At 45.2% G+C, this 17,283-nt stretch overlaps 1 protein-coding gene across 2 annotated transcripts; it reads right to left on the bottom strand.

The window, feature by feature from the left end:
- Positions 1-558: 558 nt before the first annotated feature.
- Positions 559-17,049, bottom strand: rab14l (RAB14, member RAS oncogene family, like). Of its 2 annotated transcripts, none has more exons than XM_080847293.1 (8): positions 16,969-17,049; positions 11,352-11,410; positions 10,821-10,874; positions 7,249-7,426; positions 5,494-5,560; positions 5,219-5,306; positions 4,728-4,758; positions 559-4,455 (listed from the first exon to the last, which is right to left on the bottom strand). In XM_080847293.1, exons 2-8 carry the CDS (start codon positions 11,401-11,403, stop codon positions 4,278-4,280), a joined length of 648 nt encoding a protein of 215 aa, XP_080703419.1. In that variant the 5' UTR covers positions 11,404-11,410; positions 16,969-17,049; the 3' UTR covers positions 559-4,277. The 2 variants fall into 2 exon arrangements, with proteins under 2 accessions (XP_080703419.1, XP_080703420.1); XM_080847294.1 differs by lacking the exon at positions 16,969-17,049 and adding an exon at positions 15,553-15,667.
- Between the last annotated feature and the right edge of the window lie 234 nt (positions 17,050-17,283).

Here is a 17,283-nt window from a genome sequence, read left to right as displayed (position 1 = left end):
GCACTCAACTCTGACAAACTTCCTGCAAATGGTCATTCTGACAAGGATGTAATAGATTCAAAATGAGTTGCAGTCTTGTATGCCTTGAGTACTTTAAGGGATAATAGGTGAACTCAAGAAGCTCTCAGGGTTCACATGGTTTTACACACATATAACCCTTCATTGGAAACACTGGGTTCCAGTAGGTGGCTACAAACAACATTTCATAGGAAGCTTGTAGGGTTCCTGTGAGGTAAGTGTGTGTTTGTGTGTGATAGAGACATAGTTACAGGCCTCATTCCAAAACTGCCTTTGAGGATTGAAATGCTGTGAACTAGTGACATCATCTCTTGGCGAAAACGGTAACATCAGACTCCACTTAAATAACCTGGTGATTGTGCTGCTGCTATATACAACACCTGTGATCATTCAGTCATTGGTGCATCATTCATTTGCAAAAGTAAGACATTCTTCGTTACCTGTGTAGCAAATAAGCTTGATCAAAAATAACAACCCAGGTGAAATTTTCTGTTTCTGTCTAGAGCATTTTAATTTCATCATTATTAAAATCAAAAGGTCAACATTTTTTTAAATCATATACACACACAGATTTAAATGTTAGCACAGCTCCTTCAAAATTTATACATATGTACTTTTTTTGTTGGTTGGTTTTGACTGCTCAGAACACGTGTGTGAGAAGACAGCTGGAGGTTGTTGTTCAGACTAATAAAGAGTGGAGACAAGAGCACAAGTGGAAACCACTCAACACTGTCCAGCCTTCACCCCATCATGGCTTGCCCAGCCAACCCCGACCACCCCAGTCCCCAAATTAAACACAACACCTACGCCTTGCCAAAGGGGGAGGCTCGAACAAAAAGCCAACAAAAAGCAAGAGAGCTAGAATGACAGGGAAACAAAACGAAAGCCACACATTTTCTTTTCAACCATTCACTGGCCAATTAGGGGGTTGTACAGCCTCCTTGACAACATAATTAGTAATCCCCCCTCGCACATGCACACCTTGGCGCTATCGTGTTAAGATCAGTTACCCCACCAGATCTAGGTCTATGGGTGTGCTAGAGCATATGAAGTTATTCTGGATGATTGCGAGCATTTGGTTGCCATAGTCAAACCCTGCTTCATTCAAGAACCCTTTTTTCAGATAGCATGGATTGTGAACCCCACTGGATTTTGATGAAATCATTTTTGTGGGATGGTGGTATGGTGCCCTAACTTAAAGAAATAAACCAGCCAGCAATTGACCCCCTTATATAGAATGCTACTTCCGACCTTTGGTAGGGAGTGTATGGGCACAGAACAACCAAATTATTTATCTGGGACACCCTTGACGTTCACAACTCCATGTTGTCTTACTCTCAAAAATTGGTTCGTAAAACAATTATAGCTTATGATATTCAGCCGAAAGTCTCACAATGTAGTTTTGTTGTGGGAAAATGTAAAACTATTGCCACAGCAAATACCTGCATAACCCAGTTGGTTTTAGTCTCACCCTAATATTGCCAGCTTTTCCAAATCTTGTCAGATATGATGACAATGCCATTTCGTTCCATCTGTGAAAAGTCCCTAAATGTAAAAACTCAATTTTTAAGGTGAATTACTACCACCAGGAGTAAGGCATAAATGTGATGGTGATCTGTTCGACTGGGTTCTGGCTTCATTAAATGCTGTATGTCAGTATGCAGGGAGTTGTAGTTCTTTATATTCAAATGTCCCTGCAAACCCATCTAGCACATTCCCAAAGAACTGACACACTAGACAGTCAAGATCACCTTCTGACCGAGGGAAGAATATCTGGAAAAACAGGCTTCCAATGGAGGATGGATTTCCTAGACTCCTGAGATGCCAAACTCCCAGAGGTGTCACCCCTGTACATATATAAAGAGGGAGTCCTTTCCACCCAGTATGGCCACACATTTATTTATAGAAACTTTTATACAGAATTTGACCCCCCCCCCCCAAAAAAATAAGTTACATCGTACATGACACATCACCTGTACAAATCTATGGGAGCTCCAGTCAGTTCAGACCTGCGTCCCAATTTAGCGTTGCAACCCACAGATAATTAGCCATATGTACAGCTGAGGGGATCTGGGAGGCCTCTCTCTTAGTATATATGTATGTTACAAAGAGGTTGGGGCCGGAAACCAGCGTCCACACTAGCACCGTGCTGGCTGCTTTTCGTAGTGGGGGCGTTTAAGCATTTGTGGTGTTTCTATACAAGCCTATACGTCAGCAACTAGTAGATTTACAGCCATAGAGAAATGTGTGCGTGCATGTATGTTGCATGTGTGTGTGTGTGTGTGTGTGTGTGTGTAAGACCAAGGCTACACCGCTTACCTCACCTATAAGTGACGGTTGCGGAACCTCTTGCTTTTAATTTCGGAGCCCGTGTTAACAGGTAAAAGCAGTCACAAAGCCTGGGCGAGATACCCGTCTGAGGCGCATCATCTATTGTTTCGCCGGGGAGCCTATTTATCCCCACACGTGAGGCGCGCAAATCTCATCAAAAATGGTAATACACACAAACACAGACAGGCTGACAGGAGCTACGCAGGCGGTGTGGACACACACATACATGCGTGCCGCAGTTTCAGCGAGGTAGCCGTCGCGTACAGGTGAAATAATTGGTGCAGCCAGAGATCAACACTGCCAACATTCCTTGATTACAACCCGCCACCACCCAGAGTCTCGCTCACACACACACACACACAGATGTTCTGAGGTCTCTACAGAGACATGTAGCAGTGTTGTAAAACAGCGGTTTTATTGGACACACGAGTCCCACAGCGGTATTTAGAGCAGGCGCAGCATAAAGTAAAGATTAAACAGTAATAGTAATAATATTAACATTAATCATAACAATAAGGCAACAAACAAACAAACCAAGAAAGAAAAATAAACAAAAATGCTGGTAAGGACAGACGTATTCTACTGATATGGTGGGGGTTGGGAGATACAGGTGGAGGGGGAAAGAGAGAGGTGGGGGCTGGTGCAAAGGGGGGAAAGAATGGTGCTTTTAGAATTAAACGCCTCTCTCTTTCTCTCTCCTCCTTCCTTAAAGTGTCATAATCTGATTTCTCGAGGACCACCCGCTCTGTCCCCAGACCCTCAAACACAAAACATATCACACACACACAAAGGTACACTCCCCAAATGACTCCACACACACATATATCTCAAATGGAGCCCCACAATGGTGTGTACTGGAGTTAGATGCGGCCAGGGCAGGTGGTATGTGACGTGAGCTCTACATGCCAAAGACCCCCAGCCACACAGCGACAGCTGAGCCTTAGACAGGGCAGGCAGGCAGGCAGGCAGGCAGGCAGACAGACACACACACACACACACACACACACACACACACACACACACACACACACACACACACACACACACACACACACACACACACACTCTGAGTGTGTCGCTATTCATTTAAAGTGGGTGCAACTTACATACTGGGTGGGGAGTCTTAGATACTTCATTTGGATTCAATTAAAAAGACAGGGAGCCATGCAGGAGGTGGCTGTCTAGAGTGACCAGGTTTGCCAACTTATTCTACGTGGATCAGTTTGGATTCTATATTTCCAATCTCATGGTGTGTTTTACACAAGTGTGGCTGGTATTTTATATATATGTATATCTATATTGAGCTATAAAACGACACGTTAAAGAACAAACAGAAGCTTTGATGATATTTTCCTTACAACTCTTCATCTACCTGTCAGTAACTCGACTGGTGTTCTTTAGCTTTTTTTTTGCGGAGTAGTACTGGTTTTCCTGCGAGGCACCCCAAGGAGTCGGTGATGCCACATTGAGTGCTAAGAGTAGGAATGGAGAGAGAAACGGGTGGAGGAGAGGAAAAATATACAAGCGGTGGGAGAAGGGGGGGGGGGGGGGGGCAGATTCTGTAAGACAGAGAGAAAGAGAGAGGGAGGGAGAAAGAGAAGGGAGTGGAGGCGGTGGAGGAGAAAGACTGCCCACCCAGCCAGCCTGAGTCATCCCTCGTTTCGTCTCCTTCATTCACCCAAGCAACCCACAAGCGCCGGGCGAGAGGACACGGGCAGGACTTGGACGTGAGTGTGTGCGTCTTGAGTGTGTGGGGTGCTTTTGAGGAGGACTGCATGTCCGTGGGTTTGTGTTTGTAATTGTGTGTGTGTGTGTGTGTGTGTGTGTGTGTGTGTGTGTGTCTGGGGTATGTGTCAAGGAGAGGTGGTTGGTTTGTTGGTTTGTGGGGTGGAGTAGGTGGTTGGGGAAGGTAGGTGGGTGATTGGTCATTAGCAGCCACACCCTTCCCTCTGGGGCTGTGGCTCGCTGGTTAGCCGGCCGCCCTGCGGCGCCGAGGGCTTGTGCTGCACACCCGACTCAGCCGCGTTCAGGTCCAGGCTGCCGTCCTGAATGTTCTGGTAGATCTTCTTGGCCGCCTCCAGGAAGGCGTCCTCCACATTCTCACCCCTGTGGAACCACAGAACCACACGTGCACACACACACACACACACACACACACACACACACACACACACACACACACACACACACACACACACACACACACACACAAACACACACAAACAGAGGAAGGGAGGAAGAATGAGGGGGAGAAGTTGTTTAAGACATACCAACAAGACTCGTCTCCATCTGGCAAATACTTTATATTTATCTCCGGAGTAAATTCAAAAGTCTTTATTCAAACAAACTGTGGTTATTAGATTGACAAAATAACTCACGTTTTTGCACTGGCCTCCAGAAACAGCAGACCTGGAAAAGAAAGGGAAAATCAATGTGGAACTATTAGCTACAGAGTCCAAAGAGTCACAGCATGGCATCCCGGCTTGATTTGATTTCTCAATTTAGCCACAACATTAACACTCATCTCATTTCATCTCCTTTTCCACACACTGTAGCTAAAGACCAAATATACGATGTTTGACGTTTGGGACGATGGGTTTTTGAATGTTATCAAATGCTATATTACCTCAGTCTTTTTTTTTGTATATACTAAACCCTTAGCTCACAGGCTAGCAGTGCTACTAGTATGTAGTATGTGTCCATTCCATCCTTAGCCCCCACTACCACTGGCATCCCTCTGGCTAACAATCAATGCTGTGTGATGTAGTAAAATGCTGTGTGAGGTAGTAAAATGCTGTGTGATGTAGTAAAATGCTGTGCACACACGAATTGGGCAACTAGTATGAGGTCTAGGAACAAGGGCTCATACCGTTCTCCTCCGCAAATTGCTTGGCCTCCTCGTACGTGACGTCCCTCTGGGCCTCCAAGTCTGCTTTGTTGCCTATGAGGATGATCACCTGCAGGGGAAGACCAGCACAACTGCATGACAGAATACACCCACCTGCTGTCCTACAAAGCGGAAAATCAGACAGCCACAAGAGGCCCATCACGTAGGCACTTTTTGCGCACAAACGTACGGGTGCAATACTGTGTGTTAAAAGTAAGGTGTCCATAGTGTGGGGGGAGGGGGACGCAAGTGCTCACTGTGTTGGGATTGGTGAGGTTCCTGGCATCAGTAAGCCAGCTGCTGAGGTGGTTGTATGTGCTTCTCCTGAGAGAGCGAGAGAAAGAGACGAGAGGGAGAGAAGAGATGGACCATGGTTAACAAAAAGAACGCTACAATATTTGAAGTCACTAACAATGATCAATCGGCCTACTCCACTGGTCCTTTCAGTGCTGCACTGGGCCAAAGTGCTGCATGGTTTGTTTTTCGACTGGGGCTACACCGCTCCAACACTTGCTGGAGCACTTTCTGCACAGACAGAAATCGTTGTGCAGCTAAGTGTAACACTCTCCCTTGATCAAAGATCAATTTCAGCTAAAGTGCTTTTTAGCATAAAACCTAATACAAATAGATATGATGTGTAATATTTTTAGGGCACAAACGACTGCAGAGATCCTCCTTTATGCAGACAGGAACGGTTCCCTATTTGCTCCCATAGAAATGCAATGCCAAGACGTTTCTTGCGCCGCCTGTGTAAAATCTTTGCTGCAGTTTTATTTAAGAAATGTTTGAAGACAGCAGTGACGAGGTAAGTGCATAGCAGTGCCAATCAGCTTCTCTTTCAGGACCATGTGATCACGCTGTCATACTCCACCAAGGCCTTTTGTATTCGACTGGTCAGGTTGAGGGGAGCACTTTTTGCTGATAACTGTTATCATAGCATTTTTATTTATTTTTTTACACCACGAGACAACGCTGTGTAGCAACCACACCAATATTTATATGCCTTTGGAAGAGTGATCTCACACACACACACACACACGCGCGCACACACACACACGCGCACACACACACACACGCGCACACACACACACGCGCACACACACCTTTCCATTCAGTTTGACACACGAAAGGGTTTCACAGCAATGGGTCAAATACCACAGCCCTCTCCCCTAGACAGAGGTCAGCCTGATCGCAGATCAGCTCAGATGGGGCAGAAGGTTCTCCCCCAACCATAGAGAGGCTGTGTTGGTTTAGCAGTGGGCTGAGAGAAGAGCTCTCAGAGGGGTTGTTAGGTGGTCATGGGATGGGGGTCTGCTTGTTTAGGGCGTAAATCTGAAGAGCCTCGCTCAAGGGAATCACCTGACTCCATTCTGACTTTGCTGCTGACCTCCTTAAGCAAACAGATTTGATATCTAACCAATAATACATGTGTTACGTGTGCTGCCAGTGCTCGTGGCATTAATTGATTCATCTAAACAAAGACCATTCCAACTGGGTTGGTAGTATCATTAAAGACATTAGAGCAGTTATCCAAGATCACCCGTGTTTGAGGAAGAACATGGCTGGTTCCTTTTATATTAGCAAAGTAAAACTGGTTGGACTGATGTCTCTGGACCAAGGTGTTCAGCGTGGTTGACACATCTTTAACATGTCAGTGGCTTTCAGAACAGTTCTCTTTACTAGTCGCATATATTGACCCACACCTTATTAACTGATCTTTCCAAGCCAGAGTACTACACATTGGTTTTCCTTGTAATCCTGAGGGAATATAACTGGCCTCTGTGCTCATTAGTTAGTTGTAGAGCAGCACTCATGTGGACGGTGGCACTGTTGACATACAATCATTAAGTAGGCTGCTAGTTCACAATGTGTGTGCGTGTGTATGTGAATTTTTATGTGTGTGTGTGTGTGTGTGTGTGTGTGTGTATGTGTGTGTTTGTGTGTGTGTGCAAGTGTATGTGCGAGTGTGTGTGTGTGTGTGTGTGTGTGTGTGTGCATGTGCGTGTGTGTACCTGGTGATGTCGTAGACCATGAGTGCTCCAGCGGCCCCTCTGTAATAGCTGCGTGTGACGGCCCTGAAGCGCTCCTGGCCCGCCGTGTCCCAGATCTGCAGCTTGATCTTCTGGCCGCTCACCTCGATTATCCTCGTGCCAAACTCCACGCCGATCGTGTGGGGGCAGTCCGCCATGACTACACACACACACACACACACACACACACACACGCACGCACACGCACAAGCACACACAGAAAGCCACATGTTACAAACTGAGATAACAGATAGACAGTTTTACTGTGTGGATGAAACTGTTGGCAGATCTCTGCAATACTACTTGACTCAGTCTGTATTTAATGGTGTGCTGAGGTAGTTAGCCAGGCGAGCTGAAGTGTTTGACATCTAATGCCTGCAGCAATATCCACAGGGTCTCAACCTCAAACTGCACTCAAGCTATATTTAAGCCATGACTCAATAGCAAGATGAAAATTTGCCTCAGGGTGATATTGGGGGATTACAAAAAAAAAAAAAAATGGCACAAGCTGGCACAGAGGCAAAGATCGGAAACACAAAGGGTGCAGCTCGGGCACGTGTGTGTGTCTGTGTGTGTCTGTGTGTGTCTGTGTGTGTCTGTGTGTGTCTGTGTGTGTCTGTGTGTGTCTGTGTGTGTCTGTGTGTGTCTGTGTTTGCTTGCTTGTGTGACGCAGCCTCTGCCCAAGCCCCAGCTGTCTCTTTAGAGCGGAGGTCTCGCTGGGAGAGCGCCTGCAGGCTCTTAATTAAGTGGCGAGCGGCTCAGTATAGTTTTTTTCATTCAAAAAGCCGATCGGATCAATACAGGAAAAAGCCGCCTGTGCACTTAAAAGCAATCGACCCGCAGGGCCTTGTGAATCAGAGTCGGCGTGTTTGATGTTTGACGTGACGAGTCCCATTGGTTGCCTGGGCTGAGGGAATAAAGTGAGCGGCACGTGATGTGTGCCTGTGTGGAATGAGAAGCCAGTGTACTCTCTAGGTTCAGAGCTCAGGGTTAGCAAAATGAAACGTCTGCTTCCTTTTGTAATTCTATAACACAGAGGACACAGAGGAAAAAGTATGTCATTTGGAGGTGTCTTAGAACGTCCCTTGGCATAGAGGACACATTTCACAGTAGATACAGGAAAGCCAAAAGAGGTGGCAAAATACTTTTCCTTGAGCACTTAACTAAGAGAGAGAGAGAGAGAGAGAGAGAGAGAGAGAGAAAGAAAGAAAGAGGCAGAAGAAGCAGAGTGTTTCCTGCGGGTATCCTTCTCTCCTCTGTGAACCTTTAGTGGCGTCCGTACAACTGTAATTAACCTCCTGGTTACTGCTGCTGCTGCTGCCAGGCTGATCATTATAATTACTCTCCTGCACTCCATGCAGCGCCATCACTCCCACTACTCACACACACACACACACACACACACACACACACACACACACACACACACACACACAAACAAGTAGGCTCACACAGACCACTGTCACTTTCAATGCGCAAGGACACACACGCGCACACAGTGTTAACACAGAGATTGCAACACATGACGTGTACACACACACACACACACTCAGTGGCTGAGCACAGGGGCTTTCTGCCAAGAGATGACCACAAAACCACTCACATACACACACTGACTGTGTGATAAGATTTTCTGCCAGAAAGACCACACACACACACACACACACACACACACACACACACACACACACACACACACACACACACACACACACACACCACTGTAGGCCTTTATTTACCTGCCAACAGGAGAGACCCACACCATCAATGTCACACTCATGCAATCCAATCACAGCCATCCATGTACTGTAAATGTACACACACAGACACACGAATGAGCATCCCTCTCCACTGCACGTGGACACTGTTAAACACACCCACACCACCACTGGCGAACTGCAGGTGTGTGTGTGTGTGTGTGTGTGTGTGTGCCATTCAACACTCATCTTTACATCTCAAGTGCGACGAGGAGCAGCACGCAAGAAAAAGAGAAAGAGAGAGGAGCTCTTCACAACCTGCCTTTCCTCTCCGGCACAAAGCGCTCGTTTGTTCGCAGGTGTTGGTGAGTGTGGGCCCAACTCAAGTCGTCTTGAATGGGCGGGGGGGGGGGGGGGGGGGGGGGGGGGGGGGGGGATTGGGGGTGTTCACTCACTTTGACTGAGGGGAAAATAGCTGTTGCCTTGGTGGTAATTATTCACCCCCACCCACCCAAGTCCCCTCCTCTGAACTCGCTCGTTGTTAACTGCCATCACGACGGCGGAGGCCTTTCTGTTGTTGGTGAACTGATTTGCATGAGTCATCCAACGCTCTGATGTGCTTTTCTAAACAAGCCAGTCATTTACATACTGGCACTCAACTTACTACGTGAGATGCAAAATGAGCCAGCCTGTTTCAAAGATACCATCTGCCTATACAGGAAACCTAAAGAGCATACTAGGTTACTACAGTAATCCCGCTTCTCTAATACCATGGCTGAGCCTCCCCAGCGAGCCACTCTACCACTACACCAGCCATTGATTGGCTGGCCACGTCTGACATCCTTGAGGGCCCACCCCCCTTTAGAATGCGATCCCCGAGCAGGAGAATGCCATTCAAGGTTGGCAAGTTTTTCTCACTCTACGCAAGGGTGGTCTAGTGAGATACCACACCACACCATCACAGAACTGGGGTTAAAGTTGTAACCAAGAGTTCGCTTTCAAGCATTCCTTCGGTATCTCACTATGGGATATGCTTACTCACGTATTACAGAACAACCAAGCCAACCGACATTAGGCGACCATTCTAATCCTCTCTGTGTGTCCTGTGCCACAGATGAGTCCATACTCAAAACAGCATGAGCAGAGCGTGGTCCAGTAACATTAGGTCTGCGGTCCTTAAGAACTTTGTTGGGGCCCATAGCGTGTCTATGCCCCTTGCTGACTGTGCACACAAATCATCGGGGGGATTTATCCCTTTCGCAGAATAGACCAAAGTAATAGCCTTCATAATCCAGTGTGACAAAACACTGCTTTGAGGCTTACCTTTGTGATGTCCAGAACAGGAATCGCATAACTGATCTAATTTACTGAATGATAGGTCCTGGTCAGGTATGCTCTCATTGTGCAGACAGAACATAGCGTAACTGTGTACTCTTAAGACAGGCTTGTCTCCAAAAATCGATCCATCATGCAGAATCCCGCCATGTAAGGAATTATCTAGTGGCTAGCGATTGGCTAGTTCAGTTTTGTCGACAAATAGCATAAAACTTTGGCAGCATTATCAACAGGGTGCTTCTGAGCGAGAAGAATGAAGAGAAGAGAGCAAGCAAATCTCATCTTCTGAGTGAGAGGAAAGAATGCTTGAAAGAGAACTCCATCACAATCAGTCTAGAATGAATTATCAATAAAGTATGTTCTGTAAGGTTGCATTTTACCTGTGAGGATGCACTTTTACATGAAACACACTCAAAACACGGCTCTAGATCACTCTTCATCACTACTGAGGCAGCGTGATTGATACAACATCCTCATATTTAACACTCAGGAGGTGAGCTGGGATTTGACAGAAGTACTTACATTTCTTTTCTGTGAACTGGTGAAGCAAACATGACTTTCCTACCCCCATGTCCCCTATGGAGAGAGAGAGACACACAGACAGAAGGAATAACCATTAAATGTCCGCCAGCATGTAGATGTTACATAAGGCCACCTGAGTGAAAACACAGGCAGGCTAAATGGACATTATTTACGGTCACAAGCTGCACCACCACAGCAAGGAGAACAATCTCAGGCATCATTAAACTTGAATAAAGAGGAATCATACTGAACACTCTGTGTCTGTGTCTGTGTCTGTGTCTGTGTCTGTGTCTGTGTCTGTGTCTGTGTCTGTGTCTGTGTCTGTGTCTGTGTCTGTGTCTGTGTCTGTGTCTGTGTCTGTGTCTGTGTCTGTGTCTGTGTCTGTGTCTGTGTCTGTGTCTGTGGGGATCTAATGCCTACATGAGTAATGTAAATAACAGTGTGTTGAAGCAGGTCCACTCACTTTTCTACGAAGAGTACTCTTTCACACACACAGATGGTGCATACGGAGCTACCAAAGGTCCTACTTACCAATGATGATGTATTTGAAAATGTAGGAATAGTTGTATGGTGCGGTGGCCATTTTGGCTCTGAAAAAGAGAGGGAGGGGAGAAAAAGATTACAAGGTTAGGAGAAGAAGTGAAAAAGAGAGAGACATAGATGAGTTCAACATCTCTACTGGGTGAGAAGGGGCTGGTGTCAATGGGGTCAACAGTTAGTGTCAGTTAGGTCATCAGTCATAACCAAGTTCCAGTGAAACACCATCAGCCACTTCCACCTCAGCCACTTCCACTGTTTACTGTTCCTAGTTCTCCCAAACCTAAGCCCCTGGAAAGATTATCTTGTTTATTTGTTTGCTTGGTTGCAACACACAGCCAAAACCCAATTATGCAATTATGGACATCTTCCTCCAGAGCAATTCCATGTAAATGTCAACCTCACCATGTTAAAATAAAGTAACATGTAACAGAACAAAATCACTTTAAAATATATATATATATATCAAGGCCTGTATTTTCTGGACAGAAGCTCCCTGAAGTATGGCCTAAATATCCCCAGCATCCATTTTCTGTCAGAGGAGCACCCAAATCCTAGGACTTGAGTTCCCCCATAACAAGCCATGTCAAGAGCATCGTATAGACTTAACTTCTGGCGGACCGACAAGCATGAGAGAGCTTCTGACTGACAGGGATTTACACACATATGTGGGCGGAGAACAAAGAGCCGACAGGAGGAAGCAGGAAGCACAGCCTAGGGGAGCAGGATGAGGAGGGTGGAGAACAGGATGAAGAGAGGAGGAAGACAGGATGAGGAGAGGAGGAGCACTGAAGGAGCGAAAGAAGGACGAAGAGAGACAAAAGGCAGTGAGGAACAGAGCAGAGGAGTCTTTCGAGGATGGTCAGAAGAGGGAGAGCTCCGTTCAGGGGTGGTTTGTTTTCCTCTTTAAAACCCCCGCAGCCCTCCCTTCGTTGCTTAAGAACAACTAATCTAATCTGGAGTTAGATGACCCCTCTACACAAACAAAGAGATGCATTTGCCAAGTTACAGCTGGGAATCTTCCACCCGTGACATCCTTTAAGCCTGCTCTTAGCAGAACAAAGGCAAACACTCACAAGGCTCAGGACGAGACAGTACAAGTTGACGTTGATGTTTTTTGTACTGTTTATGTTTACTGTGGGCACATCTATTTCTCTTTCAGATTCATTTTAAATTGCTTGCACACCTAATGCCTTTTCAAAAGGATCACTCAATTTGCCTCAAATGCAAACAACACAGTGCTAAATCTCAAAGCAAAATGACAACTGTACAGGCCTATACTGTGTACAGCTCTCTGTGCCAGACATTTTGTGAACAAATGAAATAGTTGACATCATCATCCTTGCAACACAGTGCTGCTCACTCTGCTTTTGCTTTGCCAGAAGGGGCGCAGCCATGGAGACAATTTGTTTAGCTCTCAAAAGACGCTGCTGATACACATATTCAGGCCTCAGGACAGGTCCTGCAGCAGCTTGCTCAAAAGCAGCTCAACACAAACACGTAACCCGTGCTGGGTGTGTTAGTCAAGGGCTGTAGGACTCTGAAAAAACAGCAAATACAAATATGGGGAGGTGGTGAGATCTCCCAGGGAGATTGTAACAAATAGGTTTATGATTAGATGGAACTTGTAGATCCATTCTAACTGGTCAATCACGACAATCAAGGAGTGACTCTTCTAAATAGGAGATGGCATGGTACATCACATCACTGCCATAGGCAACCATTTCGAATGGGCATTTGTTGTGAAATTCCCAATTTGTTTGGTAGGCAGCCATGTAGTTAGCCTTATCAATATTACGACATAATACATAACAGGATGACCTATGACTCTAACATTGATAACATTAATGGCGTTTACTTCACAAGAATGACCACTTGTCTCGATGCTATTCCTTACAGACAGTTAACTAGACAGCCCCCAGGTAAACCGCATCCAACAACTAATTAGCTTCAATCACTGAAAAGAACTGAGTTAATGGAGCTTTCAATATCCACTACTTGCTAGTGCCAGTGCAGTGACTCAAACAAGTCGAGGGTTTTGGCTAAATGAGGGTAGCTCTTCACTACAAACCCCATTTACCCACTTCCCATTCTGACACATTGCTTAAATTGCTGGCACACCACAACTGCCAGCATTAAGCCAGCCAGCAAGCAAGCGATCCAAAATAGCAACAGAGGAAGGGGAAAAGTGTCAGTATTCAAAGAGGGAGAAAAGCTATTTGTAGTCTTTATGCAGTAACGCAAGCTGGAGAAGAAAGGGACAGCTCTGCATCACCCTGTGCTACATTTCCTAAAAACGTTGAAATCCTGACATTTGAATCTGTTAGATCAGAGAATGTACTGGAACAGGACAATCTGATAGCTAAAGGAGGCCAATGTTTGAAGCCACTGTTTAAAAGGAGGAAAAAAATGAATTTTTTTTTTTTTAAACAAGATCATAACAATTGTATTCGACATCATCGTCATCCATTAGAAGTCAGTGATATGCTTAATGCAGATATTTCACAACTACATAACCTAATGAAACAGTAGATGTCTTTCTTTTTTTCCAAAGCACTCTGAACAATGGCGTTGTCAGTAGACCTAAACCATAGGACCGTTAAACCAGTTCTGAAGATTAAAATCGGCCAACAATAACCCTGGTTGTGGTGTGAGTGAGCAATCAGTTCCTTTAACTGAGGCACAAACACACACACACACTCCCACTGAGCCACCAGCACTGCTTCCCTTTCTAAGCAACCAGGAGAGCCAAGAGAAGGCAGCAGGTTAAGGAAAACAAGGTAATGAGATATAGTCGACCCTTAATGGGAGGAAACAGGAAGTCTTTGGAGGCTGATTTGTTTTGGGATAATAATGTGTGTGAATCATAGACAGATGAGATTGATAAGGCTCCATCACCAAGACGACTTGTGCTCTCCATGCCGCCTACACCGCCACGCCCTCCTAATGGGCTAGGTGGGACACCGGAGTCTGCAGCAAACCCTGCTCCTCTTCCTCCCCCTCCCCTCTGTCTGCCTTCCTCCCCTCACATGACCCACAGTCATGTGTGGCTGCTGATGACGACTCCTTCCTCCTGTTCTTGCCAGGAGGATGCAAACACAATCACAGAACTTACCCTCACCCCCTCAAACCTGGCTGGCAGAAGGCAGAGGCACTACTCACAGGGTTGTGAGACAACAAATAGTTGCTAGCACCCTAACTCCACCTCAATCTAAACCTCAACCTCCTCACAGCTGATAAAGAAAGCCCCTCCCTTGACTTCCTGATGTGACTGGCAGACTGCGAGGATCCATTAAGGAGGGAGAAAAGCAGAAAGCATGTGACTGCACTGCGGCGTCAGCACTAAACCCCCCCCCCCCCCTCCCTCCCTCCCTCCTGCGTACGCTGATTCATATGACACCTTCGTTTGTCAGTCATGTGGGCTGAATGGCAAGATTTTCCTTATTTTAATTGGCAACAGGTGCTAGGGTTTAGACAGTTTGGCAACTGAGTGCTCTGTATAACACAGACTAGCGGAGACAAAGCAAATTCTCCCCCTTTCTTGTTGGCAAGAAAAAGAACCCTTTCCCCGAACAGTTCAATGCTTTCTTTAAAAGATCAAACTGAGAATTAAAACTAAAGCCAGGTAAAAATAATGTTAAAATTAGAGAAAAGAGTAGGTAGCATAGAAGGTTATCATAATAAGGTGGTTCTAACTTATACCTTTGAATTCATTCCATACAGTCACTCATTGTTAGACGTCTCTGCAAAATAGCAGGTTTCTTTACTGACACATACTATGATTGACAGAAGTCTTGCAGTAGCACCGGCTAAAGAATTACACAGAAGTTTACAAATAGTTAACTGAGACTCCACATCTGTTCAAATCTACGCTGAGCCTTACTTGCTATCAATTTGTTAACAGATGCACTAATAAACAATAGTCTTGAAATACTTCAATTAAGTCATTATGTTATCAGGGCGAGTTGGAAAACTGTGCCCTTTGATCTGAAGCATAAATAATTTTCAAAATGTACGATACATATACCGTCTGTAACCTATCTTCGTGCTTTATGCCTCGCCGATATGATCATGCATCACTACACGAACTCTTCAAATGAAAAAATCAAACAAAGCAATAAAAAGAAATTTTAGGTAGCATAGAACCCAGCCTCATACCTTGCAAACAATCATTATAGGTGACATTGTACCCTACCTTTCTTATTTTCTTCGAAACGTTAACGAGGGAATAGAGTTGTAGATTTACTGTCAACAATATGAGCTTGTGTGATAACAGTTTAGCATCTATAAACAAGAAGCTAGGTTTCGATGTAGCCAATCTGCTTGTTTACGTAGTAAGCGAGAAAAGCTAGCTCGCTATCCTTGTGGTACCATCAATTTACAACAACGATAAAAGGGCACTTGTCATAGCTAGCTATCAACCTAATAGCTCTGAAAAATTGTCCGTGAACCAGTGACGGATTTAGGCTTGTGTTTAAACAAAGTAGTGTTAGTACTGTACAGACTGCATCGATGCTTATGGTAGCTTGCTAACGTTAGTTAGCAAAATAGAATGGATAGCCTCCCCAGCCTCTGGCCTAAAGCGGTTCAGTATCATTGGTCAGTGTTGTCATCCTCTTACGACAACATTTCCGCTTGTTCCCGTAATCCTACATCCTACCGCGAATGTTAACTAGGCATAATATAAAGTTACACATTTTTGTAATTAGCTGGTAACAGCAAACTGTTCAGAGAAATTAAAAACAGGATAACATGCCACCTCCATCAGAATGTAGGTTACCTTGCCATTATGTTAGCAAACAAGCTAAATTGTTAGCGCAAACTAAAACTTATAGCTTGGAAACCACAATATAACGCAATAAGGCGAACTCTTGCCTTAAACACGGCTACAACTAGGCATCAAACCATCACTGTGGCCTAATGTTGACTAGTGTTAACTCGATAAGTAACGTGCATGATAATGTCAAACTAGGACTCGCTGCAGTTGGTGTCTTAACTATGTAGTTAGATAGCTATGTTCTATGCGCTTTAACACCAGTCTCTCAGATCTCCACAATTTCATTTGAGCTTCCAGATGCTAAGTACAACCTCTTGCATATGTAGCTAACATACACAATGTAAAAACAGATAGCTACGTAACCTATGTCAGAAAGACAGTCTTACTGAATATCCAATATAGTCAGCGTGTAATGAAATATCTAGCTAACGTACGCTATAAGCGTACACATTTTAGCTAACTAACTAACTAGCCAGCAGGGCTAATGAAGGAATATTTGATAGCTTACTAACAGTATTGCTGCCAACAAAGTGTCGGCAACACCGATACAAAAGAAGACCGACCGCGGTGTTGCTATCCTTGCTCCTTGCTGTTTAAACGATGGCTGTTAGCTGGCAAATGTTCCTGTAACGCTAACGTTAGATCGGATCATGCTAGGCTTATAGCAAGACATCTCTCCCTTTAGCTATCAGCTATCTTAGCTATAGTTATTGATGTACGCTACCAACCAACACTCTACCTCTAAATGCTTCCCGTAACGAGTCCAATTATGGCATTTCTACAGACAGGAGTATGAAACAATATGTTATTGTGTGATGATGCGTATCATCTTACCGGGTGTTTCGCGTTATATATGTTTAATGTCTTGAGGTTTCTAAAGGGTTCTGCAGGTTATCCTGGGCTGAAGAGACTGCCTATCCAAGATGGCGGCCTCTACTGCACAGGGTTTCCTCTGTCGTATACAATGGGCTTGTGGGACAAAGGGCACATACATGCGGAATATGCAGTAATTTCTTGCAGAACATGAGTGTGGCAGGTGGTCGTGTGACAGATGGGAGCATTAGTGAACTTTGCTTTCATGATATACTCGTATATGGCATAGGGGATGTAAAGCTACTAGGTAAGGCCGTCACTTACAGAAATGTGCGG

This window comes from Sprattus sprattus (genome assembly GCF_963457725.1).
Source record: "Sprattus sprattus genome assembly, chromosome: 11".
NCBI classification, from domain to species: domain Eukaryota; kingdom Metazoa; phylum Chordata; class Actinopteri; order Clupeiformes; family Clupeidae; genus Sprattus; species Sprattus sprattus.
This window is presented reverse-complemented; position numbering and strand designations above follow the sequence as displayed.

Bases quoted from the DNA above. Each gene is read 5' to 3' on its own strand.
- rab14l (XM_080847293.1), bottom strand. From the start codon at position 11,403: ATGGCCACCGCACCATACAACTATTCCTACATTTTCAAATACATCATC. The intron at 5,561-7,248 runs GTACACACACGC...TCGCTCTCTCAG, and splicing joins ATGGTCTACGACATCACCAG to GAGAAGCACATACAACCACC. The intron at 5,307-5,493 runs GTGAGCACTTGC...CTTCCCCTGCAG, and splicing joins ACCTCACCAATCCCAACACA to GTGATCATCCTCATAGGCAA.